The 15,929-nt window shown below is 41.5% G+C and overlaps 1 protein-coding gene across 6 annotated transcripts in view; it reads left to right on the forward strand.

Annotated features, from left to right (window-relative positions):
• The window catches only part of SYNRG (synergin gamma), a 100,119-nt gene that overhangs the window by 79,163 nt on the left and 5,027 nt on the right, over positions 1-15,929 (forward strand). For 5 of the 6 annotated variants that reach the window (XM_030186305.1, XM_030186304.1, XM_030186306.1 and 2 more), the window contains 6 exons: positions 3,760-4,359; positions 6,206-6,369; positions 7,042-7,095; positions 8,260-8,356; positions 9,699-9,847; positions 12,490-12,600. In XM_030186305.1, the coding sequence (XP_030042165.1) occupies positions 3,760-4,359; positions 6,206-6,369; positions 7,042-7,095; positions 8,260-8,356; positions 9,699-9,847; positions 12,490-12,600 (1,175 nt within the window). Of the gene's footprint in view, positions 1-3,759; positions 4,360-6,205; positions 6,370-7,041; positions 7,096-8,259; positions 8,357-9,698; positions 9,848-12,489; positions 12,601-15,929 lie in introns of those variants that run through there. The other variant, XM_030186308.1, reaches the window with a different exon arrangement.

Consider the following 15,929-nt stretch of genomic DNA (forward strand, 5'->3'; position numbering starts at 1 on the left):
CATTGATTACAGTATATCAGTAAGATATCTAGGCTTAAATTCTAGGTACTCTTGTGACTGGTACAAAGAGCTAATATAGATCTATCTATGCAGCTTACCACAAAAGAAAGGGGGAAGTAAAGCCTGCGGCACACGCACCAAACTAAACTGATATGTTCTTTCTTTGAAGCAAGTTAGAAATTCACTGGGTTTTTCTTTTTTCAGAATGGCACTTGGCTTAACTGCTGGTAAGCGACTCCTCCCCCCCCCCCCCCCCCCGCCCACCACTACCGCTTTTTGCTTATTTTGACTACCTTTAAAGCATTTTACTGTGAGCACTTTGTATAAAACTCAGGCTTTCTAATCTGAATTGACAGTGGTTAATGCCTGGAAACCAGCACTCTGAAGGTCATTTTAAAAGGCTTGTGTGGCACTTGTAAAAACCACAGGATGCCTAGTTTAGAAGGGGCTAGGTTGTGGGCATGGTTTGGACAGGAATATAATTTCTGTATTCCTAATTTTACAATGGAAATTCATGTATACAAAAAATAATAATCTGCATTTGAACTGATAGCTCATTTGTATGTAGAGTTCACAACATTTTTTAAGAGGCCAATTGTGTTTATCTCTGATTTGTAACACCACCTCCAAATGTCAACAGATAGCATTTTTTTGCATGCCTTTTGAATGAGTGCACTTGAATGTGCAGCTTTGTAAAATATAGCACTTATTAAGTATAAGTGCCAGTATCTAAACATTAAGTAGCAAAATAAGCATTTATACATAGACATGTCATTACTTACTCTCTTTAAAAAAACATATTTAAATACATTTATAACACAACAATCACTGGTAATTACTCTGGATGTGCTGGGACTCACACCTGTTCTATTGTGCATCCTTATATGTACCTTAAGGGCACCGTGTTCAGCAAGCCTTTTATAAAATACACTGGAAACTGGATATTTCTCACATGGAAGACTTATGAATAAGTATATTCAAAGTTCAAGTATATTCAAAGCGATTTAACTGGGGTGGAGTAGCTTCTGCTCTGTTAAATTGCTTGTGCCTGGTTTTCCACTGAGATTCAGCAGTACATAACCAGCACATAACTGGGTAGTGCTACTGACTATCAGCTCTGACCTTTCCTGTACTATGCAGATAGTACTGGAAAGGTCCTGGGGGGAGGGGAGTCTGGACAGAGCCCACACTTATGCTTCTCACAAAGTACCTCATGAGAGACTCCTGAGAAAATTAAGGAGTAATGGCATAGGAGGCAATGTCCAATTCTTAATCCACAGAAGGTTATTGGACAGAAAACAGAGGATAGGGTTAAATGGCCAGTTTTTTACTCAATGGAGGAGGGTGAATAGTGGAGTGCCACAGGGATCTATACATCTATACTGGGACCGGTGCTATTTTAACATATTTATAAATGATCTGGAAATTGGAATGACAAGTGAGGTGATCAAATTTGCAGATGACACGAAACTATTCAAGGTTGTCAAGCCTGGGCATCCAAATGGCAGATGAAATTTAATGTAGACAAATGCAAAGTGATGTACATTGGGAAGAATAATCCGAATCATAGTTATCTGATGCTAGGGTCCACTTTAGGAATCAGCACTCAAGAAAAAGACCTAGGTGTCATTGTAGACAATATGCTGAAATCTTCTAACCAGAGTGTGGCAGCGGCCAAAAAAGCAAATGGGATGCTAGGAATAATTAGGATAGGGATGTAAAATAAGACCAAAAATATTATAATGCCTCTGTATCGCTCCATGGTGCGACCTCACCTTGAGTATTGTGTTCAATTTTGTTCACCATATCTCAAAAAAGATATAGCTGAATTAGAAAAGGTTCAAAGAGCAGCCAAAATGATAGAGGGGATGGAACTGTTCCCATATGAGGAAAGGCTAAAGAGGTTAGGGCTCTTCAGCTTGGAAAAGAGATGGCTGAGAAGGGGTATGATTAAGGTCTACAAAATTCTGAGTGGTGTGGAGCGGGTGGAGGTGAATCGATTTTTCATTCATTCAGAAAGTACAAAGACCATGGGATACTCAATGAAATTGCATGGAAATACTTTTAAAAGAAATAAGAGGAAATATTTGTTCACTCAAAGAATAGTTAAGTTCTGGAACTCGTTGCGGAGGATGTGGTAACAGTTAGCGTATCTGGGTTTGAAAAAGGTTTGGACAAGTTACTGGAGGAAAAGTCCATAGTCTGCTATTGAGATGGACATGGGGAAAGCCACTGCTTGCCCTGGGATTGGTAGCATGTAATGATGCTAGTAATTGGGTTTCTGCCAGGTACTTGTGACCTGAATTGGCCTCTGCTGGAAGCAGGATACTAGGCTAGATGGACGCAATATGGCTATTCTTATGCCCAGATAGCTAACTAGGTAGATAGGACAACATAAAAAGTGCCAGCACCATATAGCTTCCTGAAGTCTTGTGGTCTCCCCATGTTTAATGCTTGTTTGGCAGCTACTGGTCTGTATAAATAGCTTATCACAATAAAGCTGATAAAATAATCCTCTGAAAGAAAATGGGACCAAAATTGATATGGAGGGGAAAGATACATTGAGTTTGAAAATGAGTCAAATCAGATTTAAGGGTTCCAGAGAAATAACATTCCCCCAAAATTGGCCCAGTGCATTTCCATAGGAGAGGCAGTTCAGCTGCTGCAACATAAAAGCATTATTATCTGAAACATATTGATTAAGCGATTTGCTCCTTTCCTACCTCTTCTCCCCTCCTCTGGTCACAGATATTTTATTTGATTTAATTTTATGTTTCCCAGACCAATAACATTTTTTATGTTTAAATCTTTTTATTAGTAGTAACATAACAACAATTCAATAAGAAGTACAAATGCAATAAATCCTACCATTGATCTAAGATCACTAGACAGTTTTAGTTTTCTCCCCTTCATCCTCCCTACTACCCAACTAACATCCCTTATCAATTCTATATTTACCATACATTATTGATGATAAAACAAATATACTGCAAAACAGATAAGAATGCGACTTCCCCATAGTTGGCACATTTTGTGAAAGTTACTCTATTGGGATTAGTCATCCAACCCTACCCCACCTTCCTCCTCCCCTACCAATAACATTTGTAAGGGTACTACATTCAGACTAAGCACAGAGGAGTTTTGTGAAAGAATTTTATGAACCATGTTTTATTTATAACAATGGAGAATTATGCAATTTAGTCATTTAAACAAAATTCTCCCAGAATATTTTCAGAACTGTAATATATGGTAACTTCTATTGAATTGGTATAATGATTATGATCATAGAAGTCCCTTCTTCAAATTTGATAGCTGTTGTGATTACTATCAACATTCTTAATTTCTTGGTCCAATTAATAGTATCGCACCTTGACAAATTCCAGCTTTCTGCAGGGCCACATGGCTACAAGAACCCTGGATTGCGAGCCAAAAATATAATATACATGGGTGTCAAAGGTCAGTAGCAGGGGTTCTCAACCTGCTCCTCAGAACACACCTAACCAGTCAGGTTTTCAGGATACCCACAATGAATATACACGAGAGAGAGAGATTTATATAGAGTGGAAGTAGTGCATGTAAATGTTTTACATACATTTGCATTGTGGGTATCTTGAAAACCCAGCTAAGTATGTCCAGAGGACTGGGTTAAGAACTTTTGGTTGATTGTGATGATGTAGATGATGGTATTGATGTTTGGAAAAACCTGGACTAATTTATCCTGTCAGATGTGCACTCAGTGTGGATTTTTATTTCTTTTAGATACAGATGATTTAAAATATCTCTCCTTTGGAAACTACAACAGTGACTCGGCAACAAGTAATCTGACCAGCTACGACTGGTCAGAGAGAGATGATTTAACCCCGAGCAAAAAACACCCTTCCTTTTTCTCGAGTTCAGAACATGGATTGTCTTCAGCTACCTCAGTCCTTCAGAAGAAGGAAACTTCATTTGGCAGCTCAGAAAACATCACTATGACAACGGTTTCAAAGGTGACAACCTTTTCAAGTGAGGAAGCATCAAAGGATTCGGGTTTTGCTGTCTTTGCCAACTTTCAGGATCCTGTCCTGGAACCTGGTTGGCAAAAGGATGACAACAATAAGTTTGGAGACTTTGCCAGACGTGGTTCAGATGCCCAAGATGTGCAGATGGCTGAGATGGGCCCCAGTCCTGTGTGCCTAGGCATAGCCACTGGTGATAATTTGTCAAAAGAGCAGGAAGAGTCTACAGATGAGTTTGGAGAGTTCCAGAGAGAAAAGCTTAAGATCAGTAAATTTGATTTTCTTGTGGCCAACTCTCAAGTGAAATCTAGTGAAGAAATGATCAAAAGTGAACTTGCAACCTTTGACCTTTCTGTTCAAGGTGAGCATGCTCAGGTTCACCCCCTCCCCTTCCTTCAATTTCTAGTGTGTTCCAACCATACCTTGAAAGTAGGTCATGATATACCAGACACTTAAAATATATAATTGGGAAAACTGCAGCAGGACAGAACATATGGTTGCTGATTAATTCTGTGTATCCACTGGGTAAGACGAGCCTAGACTAGCAGAGTAATAAATGTCCCAAAATATAATCCAACTCTCTTGTTGGCAAGATTGTTGATATTTTGGTTTTTTAATTTTAGCCTACTGTTCCAGTTGATGCTCTGGTACAATAAGCCTCTTATCCAAAGAGGGTACCTGAGACACATTGCTGTAACCCCTAGGCCACTCCATCACCATCAAACTATGCACATGTAAAATTGCTCACTTTCAGTCACTTAGGAGATCGTTGCAGAATATCCAACTGTGTCCCTCCATGTAGATTGCACAAAAGTAGGCACAAATATGCAGTTCACCTTCCACATATATACTCGCACACATTTCTAGATGTGAAATGTCTTCCATCTGGAAAATGCTTCATAAATTCCTTCTAGAGAACTTGCAGTAAAACTGCTGTGGCACCACATTATGCCTGTGTAAGTGGTTCATTCCATATGTGAAGCATGTTTGCATGAAAAAAATGGGCTATTACAAAATTGTGCAGGGAAGTACACATGCTTACAAGAACAGATCTGCTTTTACATGGTTAGCACATAGGTATTCCGGAGGTGGCTGGGGTGGAGTTTTGAGGTACACATATACACATAAGTATACTTGTTCTGGAGCAAGTGTAGCAGTGCAAGAGCATTTATGCACTATAGGGAGCCTTTTTTATAAAGGTACATGGGATTAGATTGGATTTATTGATTTAATATACCACTCTATACTGACGTGTCTATAGTGCCTTTATAAATTAGGTACATTTTTATACAGTTTTTGTTGTGCCCAGTTACAAAATTACCTTGTATACAAACTTTTTAAGTATATACCTGGTAAATTGGTACAAACATTTTTAAGATGGCATAATTTTTATAGTTGGTAATTCACGGCCATGTCCTGATACTGTTTTCAGCTGTACAGTGATTCTCCATCTGGAGAGTTGATTATTTTGATATAAATTGGGGTTAAAGACCCTACAGTGCCACATAATCTTAAGTATTATGTATTCTGCAAACGGCACTAGACCCCAGATTCTATAAAGTTGCATATCAAATTTCTGACTCTCGAGGGGCTTGCCAAATTATAAAATAGTACTAGTTGTATGCCTAATTTAATTGTTAAATTAGCTGCCAATTGGCCTTAAATACCAATAATAGCCCTTCTGTGGTGGTAATCGGTGTTAATTGGCACTAATTTGTAGTTAAGCGCTTAACTGATTTAGATGTTATTCTGAATACATAACGCCTAAATTCTATAACATGCAACTACAAAGGGGGTGTGCACATGGGCAGATCATTGGTGTGTCTTTTAGTTGCACATGTAAGTTATAGAGTACTATCACTTACATAACTATCAACTTTAGGAGTGGCCATTTATAGCAGCCTTTGTCAAGATGTAGGTTCTTGTGCATGTCAGCTTACACTCTATTCTATAATGGCAATTACTGTTATAGAATTGGTGCTGTGTCCATATTTTTTGCATCTAATTTTTAGCACACTTTCTAGAATGTGTCCCCTATGAGTGTAATGTGAGTATGCAGATAGATGATAGAGGAGAGAACCTTCTTAAATGATCATTACATCATGAGATAACAGCTTTTTGATTGTAATGTTGAGGCGCTGGATCCGTTTGAAAGCCTGCCTTGTTTTAGTGGTTGTCCCTTTGATTATGCTGTAACCATCTTCTAGGGACTCATAAGAGGAGCTTGAGTTTGGGGGACAAAGAGATAAGCCGCTCTTCACCCTCTCCAGCTTTGGAGCAACCCTTTAGAGACCGCTCAAATACACTGAGTGAAAAGCCAACTCTACCTGTCATCAGAGACAAATATAAAGACCTAACTGGAGAGGTGGAGGTAAGGAGAAAGATTTGTACTCTCATGCCATGCTTGCAGCCATCAAAAGTAGGGTTCAGGACAAGAAAAGTATGACATGAGCATATTCAGAACCCAGATAGAGACCCCTAGACCTTCCTATTATCCTTCCAGTCTGCACCCCCACTTAAACCAAATAATGAAAATGTCCTCTATAAAGACTGGAAGAAAGCTTTATGGAAGTTGAGAAACTAAATGGACAAATCTGTATTTATTATCAATTTGTAGGCACCAGTGTTGACAGGACTTTTAAATACTGTCCATGGTACTGTTGCACTTAAAGAATTCATTGCTTTAAGCTTTCCCTCTTCTCTGTTACATGTTTCAGCTTACACTATAAAAGGGAAAATGTTCCCTAAAATAGATCGGTCGGCCTCATTTTACACTTGTTGTCAACATGGTTTCTAAGGAACCTCTTCCAGCAACCAAAATGCACATTCTCCTCAGTGTAGAAGTGGTGGAAGGTGAAAAAATAGTTTAAAACAACAAGTACAACACAAAGACATACAGAGATAGCCAGTTCAGTGCACTGCAAAGCAAGTAGATTTTGTTAAATCAAGCCAAAACTCTAGAGCTGGATTTCTTGCACACAGACCAAAATGTTATGGTATTTCAACAGAGGCTAAAAGTGGAATTGGGTTTTCATTCTTCTAGGAGAGTGAGAGGTATGCATACGAGTGGCAGCGATGCTTGGAAAGTGCCCTGCAAGTAAGTTTCATTTTTCTGTCTTTCATTCTTTTGATTTGTACACTACTCACAGAATCTTAGATTCAGACAATCTTGTAAGATCATTTCACCCAATATGAATTCTAGCCTCCTTTCTTTGTTTTTTTTTCCATTTTTGGAAATGGTGCTTTTGAAGGTTTACAGGTACATCTCAGTAAGGATGCATGATGGTAATTCTAAAGTGCATTTATATCGGTCTTTTAAAGTTGTGGACATTTTTAAAGAAAAGGTTTAGGCTTTTTTCTTTTAATTTTAATATATTCTAACCAAAGTGTCTTTGGAAAAGAGCAATCACAATTTAATCCCCTTTGTGTAGGTTACCCTTCTGTTAAAACGGCTTCAATCTATGCTAAAAAAATTGATTTTCTAGATTGGATATAATTAGGGCTTCCACAAGGGTATTAGGTGCCCTGGGTTAACCTTCACCCTTGCACCTTTCTCAACTTTCAGTTCCCTAACTTCCATCCTCCCTGTCACCCCTGATAATTAAACTCAACAATAATGATTACCTCATTACCACCCTTACCAGAATGATCCTGTAAAATGCATAATTGGACAAAAGGAGGTTAATATTCAGCAGCTCTGCTGCCATTTTAAAGGTATAATTTTTTGTTTGTTTTGACCAGCAGGAGTGAGTCAGGTACATGGAGCCGCTCTCCCAAAGCTCAGAACTTTACTCTAAAAGTTCTGAAATGAGCAGAGATCCTTAAGATATCTAACTCAAGATGCAGCTGCTTCTTGAGCATCTGCAGCTGCCTGAACAGAGGTTACTTGCATCAGCCGGTCACATTCTAGATCTTGTCATTACCCAGAAAGACTCCTCGCTGTCTCCAAATGCCTTCTCTTAACTCCGATTCACTGGTCAGATCATTTGGTCATCTGATTTTCCATTTCATTATCCCTTTCTCAATGTACTGGAAAACCCAGGCCGAGATTTTCTAAATTTTTGACCCGAGTAGACCCCCTCAATATTCTTGCACAAAGGATCCTTTTGTTCAAATTTGAACAGGCGAATAGTTATATTGTCCAAGTCTGAGATCACCTGATCTTTTTGATTTGTCTTTGCCCCTTTCACTTTATTTTTCATGTTTCTAATACATTTTGTCCAGAATAGATCCTCTTGCTGATGTGGTGTTTGTTTTGTAGGTCATTAGGAATGCAAATGACACCCTTAATGGAATAAGCAGTTCATCTGTTTGCACTGAAGTCATCCAGTCTGTGCAAGGCATGGAATACCTGCTGGGTGGGTTTTGTTCTAATGTCGTGTTTGGAACCACTCCAAGTTATGTTCAGGCTTCCCATCATTGTTCCCACTCCTATCTCTGCCTTTGGAAGTTATTGTGTGGACTATACATTATAAATTTGCCACCTCAGGGTTTGCAGCATGTATGTTTACTACTTAATAAACTGTGAAGTTTGACATAGTGAATGACAGTAAATAGAGACTGTCCATCGTCCACGGGAAAAACGCACAAAAACAAGCCATTGGGATGTATGGCGGGGCCAGAATTCTTAGTAGATTGGCCACACAGACATCCCAGCAGAGCAGTGGGGCACCCTAGGGGGCACTGCAGTGGACTTCACATAAAAGGTCCCAGGTACACATCTCACTTACCCTCTTATATTATGGTGAGCCATCAAAAACCCAACTGTACACCAGTACAATAACCCTTATACCTGCAGGTGCAGTAGGTTTTTTTATGTGTTCTGGAGGGCTCACACTTTCACCACAAGTGTAACAGAGTGGGATATGAGCCTGGGTCTCTTCTCTACTGCAGTGCACCAACCACTAGCCTTCTGCAGGGACCTGCTTTCTGCTCTTATAGGACTGGCCATAACATCTGACACTGTCATAGAGGCCAGTATGTATTTCTTTCACATCTTTATGGGGGGTGGGAGGGGGGTCAGTGACCACTAAGGAAGTAAGCACGGGATCAGTGACCACTGAGGGGCTAAGCTTGGGTCGTGCCTTAATCCCTTCAGTGGTCATCTGTTCATTTTGGGCACCTTTTTATTACTTTGTTGTGATTGAAACAGGTCCAGACCAAAAGTCCAACTTTTAGCCCTGGACATTTTTTGCTTTGTTCTATTATGGCAGAAAAACATCCAAGTTTTGGGAACACTCATATCCCGACCCCAACATTCCCCCTTGTGATTTGGATACACTGCAATAAACTGCATAGAAAAACATCTTGAAAGTGTGTTTTTTGAAAATAGCGATTTGGACACTTTTGTAAGACAAACATCCCATCTGCTGCTTTTTGGGCGTTTTTCTGTTCCGAAAATGAGCCCCCATGTTCTCTTTGTCTGTTTTCAAGTTTTGCAATATTCCCCACAGCCAAAGTTAGTGATACTCTGGTTAAACAATTGTGCCGCCTCATTGTCATTGAGGTTTGGGGCTTAATTGTGGTCCTTCCAGGCAGTTTGGAACTCCATTATGCTTCACACAAACTAGCTCTACTTGTCACAGATGGTATAAAGAGCTGTAAGCTGAACAGGTTGTCTGTAGCACCAAAATGGATTAAAATCATTGCTTGAACTTTGTAAACTTTACAATGTTCCCTGTTCTTCTCTGCTTTGAGTAGGTGTCGTGGAGGTATATAGAGTTGCCAAGCGAGTTGAATTAGGCATAAAGGCTACTGCAGTATGCAGTGAGACGCTCCAGCTGCTCTTGAAAGATATTGACAAAACATGGAACAACCTCATCGGATTCATGTCGCTAGTTGCTTTGTCGGTAAGGCTTTTGCATGCTCAGATTTGTTTTCTTCTGCTTTTTAACTTGCTATAACACTTGTTATTCTGGCTTTTGCATCAACACCAAAATGGTTTACAAAGTAAAACTGTGCACAGAATAAAGTTGCATCAGGAAAGAGACAAGAGTCGGGCAGTTATTTCCATTTTTGATGCTCTGTCTGCATGGATATGCCAACAATTGCATATATAAACTGAGCTCAAAAGCAGACCTTAGTAAGATTCAATTTTATTGGTTTGTTATTCATTGAAGATGCACACAATATTTCGATGCCAGGTCAATGCATTGTTCCTTAGCACCCCTCCGGACCGGCCTAGAGAAGACTGATGGGTTGCCCACACCTACCAGCAGGTGGGCACTGATAATTCTGATTCTTGAATGAGCCACTAAGGACCCTGCACATCCCCTCCTAGAACCAGTATTTTCCATCTCCAGCAGGTGGTGGATGTGGTGAGCCTTTCAGTCTGTCAGGATTCTTTTATTTATTTATTTCCTTTCCCTTCTACTTGTTTTATAAAAAAAAAAAAAACCTTATTTGTTCTGCAGCTGTGCTCTCCTTACTGGCAGGGCGGAGTTCCTTGGGGGGTTCTTTTTCTTTTTGCCCAGGGGTGCCAAACCCTGGTTTCCTGAGTCCCTCCCACCTCTTTTCCCCTTCCTCCAAGTTCGGGTAGGGCCTGGTAGGAGCTAGATTCGTTAGTGTGCCTCAGCCCTGTCATGGGAAAGGAGCCTTGAGTGCCACAGGGGACAGCCACACAGCAAAAAAGCTGCCATTTTGGACATTCAGGTGCCGAATTCAGAGCAGCTTCCACAGTTCACTCCGCAGACTTTGTCAGTTGCCTTAGATGCTGGGGACGTGCAAGGAGGATTCGGGGGGGGGGGATTTCCTTTTGATTTCGTGCTTCCAACCCCCCGACAGATCTAGGAAGGGAGGGACCCACAGGGCCTAGTAGTAAGAACACGCTCTCCAAAAACAGCATCCTGACCAGCCTGAATATCCACTCTGTAGTGCTGCACAAAAGAACATAAGGAAGACCAGACTGCTACTCTACAGATGTCTAGAGGGGGCACTAGGGAACACTCAGCTCTGGAAGATGCCTGACCCCTGATGGAATGCGCCTTAATTCTCTTCAGGACAGACCTGCTGCTAAGATGATACATGAACCCAACTGTCTCCTTTACCCATTTTGCAATAGTCGCCTAAGACACCTAGCCCTTTATGACAGCCTCCCAGGAGAACAAAAAGATTGTCCGAGCACTAACTCATCTGTCCTAAGGATATACTCCTTCACACTCTCCTGACATCCAAGCTCATGTAAACAGTGCTGCTGACCCTTTCAAGGAACCTAAAGTAGGCAAAACTACCAACTGTTTTAAATAAAAGGATATTAGCACCTTGGGAAGGATGGATGGAACTGTATGAAAAACCATCTTTTCCCTCCCTGCAGACATGGAAAATGTTCGAGGGCTGATGTAAAGATCATGGAGCTATAGCTTTGCATGCTTCAGTGGCTCAGATCCTGGATTTCCTTCAGGACAGTTGGATAAAGATTTGGCCTTAGCTTCCATTAAAGTTTAGGTTGCAGCTCTGGTGTGTTTTAGGGGTTATATTAAGGATAAACCTTTAGCCATCACCTGGATGTCATTCATTTTTTGCAAGGAGTTAGCCTTCTTCAACCGCTTAAACATATGTCCTTTTCTTTCTTGAGACCTTAATCTAGTACTCTGTTTTAATATGACTGCTTTTTAAACTGCTGTCGTCTTGTTCTCTTAAAGATCTTACTAAGTATGTATTCTTGGTTCTGATTTCTTCACGGGCATGTGTATGGTGGTTTTCCCTCCCTTCCTTGAATTCACTGATTTGTTACCTCCCATTAATGTTCTCTGGGCTGGTCCAGAGGAACGCTAAGGAAAGAGAAATTAGATCTTACCTGTTAATTTGCTTTCCTCTAGTTCCGCCCTGTGTTTATCGCAATGTTGGAATTGTTCTGTGTTCGCTGATTCTTTTACTTTGACAGGAACAACTCTGTATGGAGTTGCTAGATTTTGTTTTCTGTTTCTTGATAATGGTTAACAAAGCAAAACGAAAAGAGCCAGTATTTTCTTTGAATATATTGGTGGCTGTAATGGGGGTGGACGGTAGTGCAGATGCAGACTTTTTTCTTTCTTTCCCTTGCTTTGGAGTGATGACATTGATTCTAGGAGGGGCTTTGCAGGGTCCCTATTGGCTCACTCAAGAATCAGAACTCAGTCTCCACCTGCTGGTAGGCGTGGACAACCGAACAGTTTTTTCTGGGCCGGTCCAGAGGGACTAAAGGAAAGAGAGTTAGCAGGTAAGCTCTAATTTCTCCTTGCTGTTCAGTTACAGTAAGAAGTCATTGGCAAGTGATTAGTCCCTGAGCCATGTCGCTTAAAATCCTGCTCCAACCAATAGGTCATGCCTTTTTCTTCTACTTGGCTTGATTAGTATACCTGATGCATGGTCAGGATTATAGTGCAAGTTTTTATTGCATTGTTCTTCAGTCTGGGGAGTCCTTTCATCTGAAACCTAATTCTGTCCCTCTGTACAGTCATAAACGGGGTACCAGAATGTGGACTAACAAGATTGGTCTTTGATTGCCTTTTAGCCAGATGAAAGTGCTTTGGATTTTTCATCCTGTCTTCTGCGTCCTGGAATCAAAAATGCTCAGGAACTTGCATGTGGGGTTTGCCTGTTGAACGTGGACTCCAGAAGTAAAGTAAGTAGACAACTGCTTATACCAACAGGGATCTCTTATGTATTTTGTTTTTAGTTCTTTGCTGAATTTCTTAAGTTAGTAATGGGATAATGCTTGGCAGTCTAGAGATTTTTCCGTGTCTGATTGTAATATATACAATTTGTCATCTGTCTGTTGTATCATGATCTTCCATGAAGTGGCCAGATTTGTGGGACTGGAAGCTTGTCCCGTTAATGTAGAATACGAGTACAAATGAGCACTACAAGGCCCTTTTACTCTGTCCAGTTTACTTCCTGGTGCAATGCCACAGATCTCAGCTGATCTGTAGTTTCTCTTCATTCCTTCACTACTGTGCTTATCTCAGAATTTCTTGAATTCCAATACTGTTCTTGCCACCTCCATTCATGCCGGTGGGGAGGGGGGGCCGGTCCATGCATCCACCACCCTTTCTGTTGAAATGGTGCTGTGCAATCTGGGTTTCACATTGTCCACATGGAAGAAGAGAATGCATGTGCCCCTAAAGTTTCATGCAATACCATTTATGTACAGCACCTTCCCCCCCCCCCCCCCCCCAGTGAAGTTGGTCTACCCAGGACTAACACAGTGACAACATTGCCACTGTTCCAGGTGAATCCCTCAGCTTGTTAAAGTAGCCATTATTAACTAGTAAAAAAGGCCCGTTTCTGACACAAATGAAACGGGTGCTAGCAAGGTTTTCCTCGGAGTGTGTATGTTTGAGAGAGTGTGTGTGAGAGATGGAGTGTGTGTGTCATAGAGAGAATGAGAGAGAGACAGAGACAGCGTGTGTGTGTTTGTGTGAGAGAGAGTGTATGAGAGACAAGAGTGTCTGTGTGTGTGAGACTGTGTGTGTGTGACAGATAGTGTGATAGACAGGGAGTGTGTCAGAGAGAGTGTATGTGAGAGACAGTGAGTGAGTGTGAGCCTCCACCCCCCCCCCCCCTCCGCACCCCCACCTCTGTGGTCTCAGGACCCCCGCCCTGCCTCCAGCCATCCATGTCCAGCCACCCGCAGCTGCTAGTGGTAACGGTGTCTGGCCGCTGCTGCTTCCCCTATTGAGCAGCAGTGGCCACTACAAAAATAAAAGAAGCGATAAATGTTTTTAAACCCAGCCCAAATCATTCGCAAATGTCCGAGTGTTACAATGCAGTCTCTGCAGCCGCTCCTCCTCTCGCCTATCACGTCACTGCGCTCCTCCAGGGGCAGTGGCTGCAGAGACTGCGTTGTAAGACTCGGGCATTTGCGAATGATTTGGGATGGGTTTAAAAACATTTATCATTTCTTTTCTTTTTTGTAGCGGCCGCTGCTGCTCAACAGGAGAAGCAGCAGCGGCCGGACAGCGTTACTACTGGCATCTGCGGGTGGCGATGGGGTTTGATGCGCCGGGGGGGGGGTTTTGATGTGCTTGGGGGGAGTGGAGGGGATGTTTGATGTGCCGGGGGGTGATTGGGTGTGCGCCGAGGGGGGGGGGGGTTCTGTGGTGCCGCGCTTGTAGTTTTTTGATGCGCCGCTCCCTGCCACTTGCTCTGAAGTGGCAGGGAGTGGTGCACTGACAGCTGATTCCCAGCAGGGGGAGGAGTAGGGACACACGCTCCGCGTGTTTCCCTACTCCTCCCCCTGCCTGGGAATCAGCTGTTAGTGACGTCATCCTGGCTACGGAGCCTATCAGCAACTCCAGGAGCCACGGACACAGGCAGTCCCACATTAGAACGTTGGTGGTGAGAATTATTATATAGGAAAAGGTTTGAAACACAACCTCCACAGCCATCTCACTTCTAGACTCTGCAGTTCTTCATTTACCTCCCTTTCAAGATTCATAAGACCCCAGGCCTTTGGGTGAAAATATACTGATTGCCATCTGTAGGCTGTTAATTTACTCATTATATAACGTTCTTTAATTTTATTCAATAACTCCATTGTTGTGGGTGCAGCAAGCAATCTTCTTGCTGCCACTATGCAATCTACTATCAACTCTCCATGAAAGGATCACCATCAGGCATATGAAGGGACATCATTCCACTGCCACACCCACTTCGAGTGAGATCCCATAAATTCCTTTCTACTTACACATTCCCACTGTATGTGCCAAAATCTTTCGTCCTGGCCACAGCTTTTCCAACACAGGCCACCTCAAGCCTCCACCCCTTGTTCCACCTTTTTACTACATTGTTGGAGTTGGCTGCTCCGATATAATAGTTTATAGCAGTTTAAATGTTTGTGAAGCTCCCATTTGTGTTGAGACTCAAATTCCTCCCCACTCTTTCTCTGATGTCTCCCTTCCCATCCTTTCACATATGTGGCTTTCCTGTGTTTTATGGCAATAATTCTTTATAGATTCTGGCTAATATTCCCTTTTTCTGACCCATTTAGAGAATTCTTCTTCCGCTATTACATTCTTTGCATTAATATCTTTCCATAATTTATTGGAGTCACTATAGCATCTCAATTGGATGTAATGCCAGTTATCCCTCTTATCGACTCCATATTTCTTTATCAGCTGTCCAAACACCCTGACTTGTGACCTCCCTCACTATCTGTTTCACATAGTACAAACTGGCTTAGGAGTGAGGTTCATTCCTGTCTTGATGTGCGCAAAACTAACCCATTTGGAGAAACAGCCCCCAAAACAAACTCTGTAAGCATTACAATATCAGTGTTCTGGAAAAACATCGAGGTCATGATACTAAGAAAGTTGTGTAAAAATGATCATCTGGGATATCCCCATTCCAACTGATAAAAATCTGGATGCAAGAAAACCAAATATAGCAGTAAGAGAAAAACTCCACAGTGGCATTGATGATAAAGGTGTTAGTCCCAAGCGATCATTCTGAATTGCATAGACAGAGAAGATCCTCAAATACCAAGAAATGCAGCCAAGAAAACATGGCAGAAAGATAAAGTTATATTTCCCATCGCTTTGAGTGCCACAGACTTGATCAAAAAGAACCTTCCAGGTGCACCTGGATAAATTGCCTATCCATGTTTCATCTTATGAACTCCAAAAAGAAGCTTTCTTTGGCGATTGTTCAGTAAATTTGAGATCATACTCCACATACCTTAGGAGTGAAGTTCATTACTGTCATGGTATGCGCTAAAATAAGCACACAGCTATCTTCACAACTATTGCCAGAATATACCACCAAAAGGCTGTGTCACTGTAGCCCCCTATTATCTCTCCAAACTGTAACAGAAGGGGAAAAAAGCCTCAAATGAAGTAGCAGCATTATAGCACAGTTCATACAGACTAAAAAAGGAAATTAACAGCAATAAACTGGCACTTAGGAACCACAAACTTATATGCAACAGTCCTTCAATTGATTACACTTCTCTAT

Source organism: Microcaecilia unicolor, chromosome 13, assembly GCF_901765095.1.
Source record: "Microcaecilia unicolor chromosome 13, aMicUni1.1, whole genome shotgun sequence".
Lineage (NCBI taxonomy): Eukaryota > Metazoa > Chordata > Amphibia > Gymnophiona > Siphonopidae > Microcaecilia > Microcaecilia unicolor.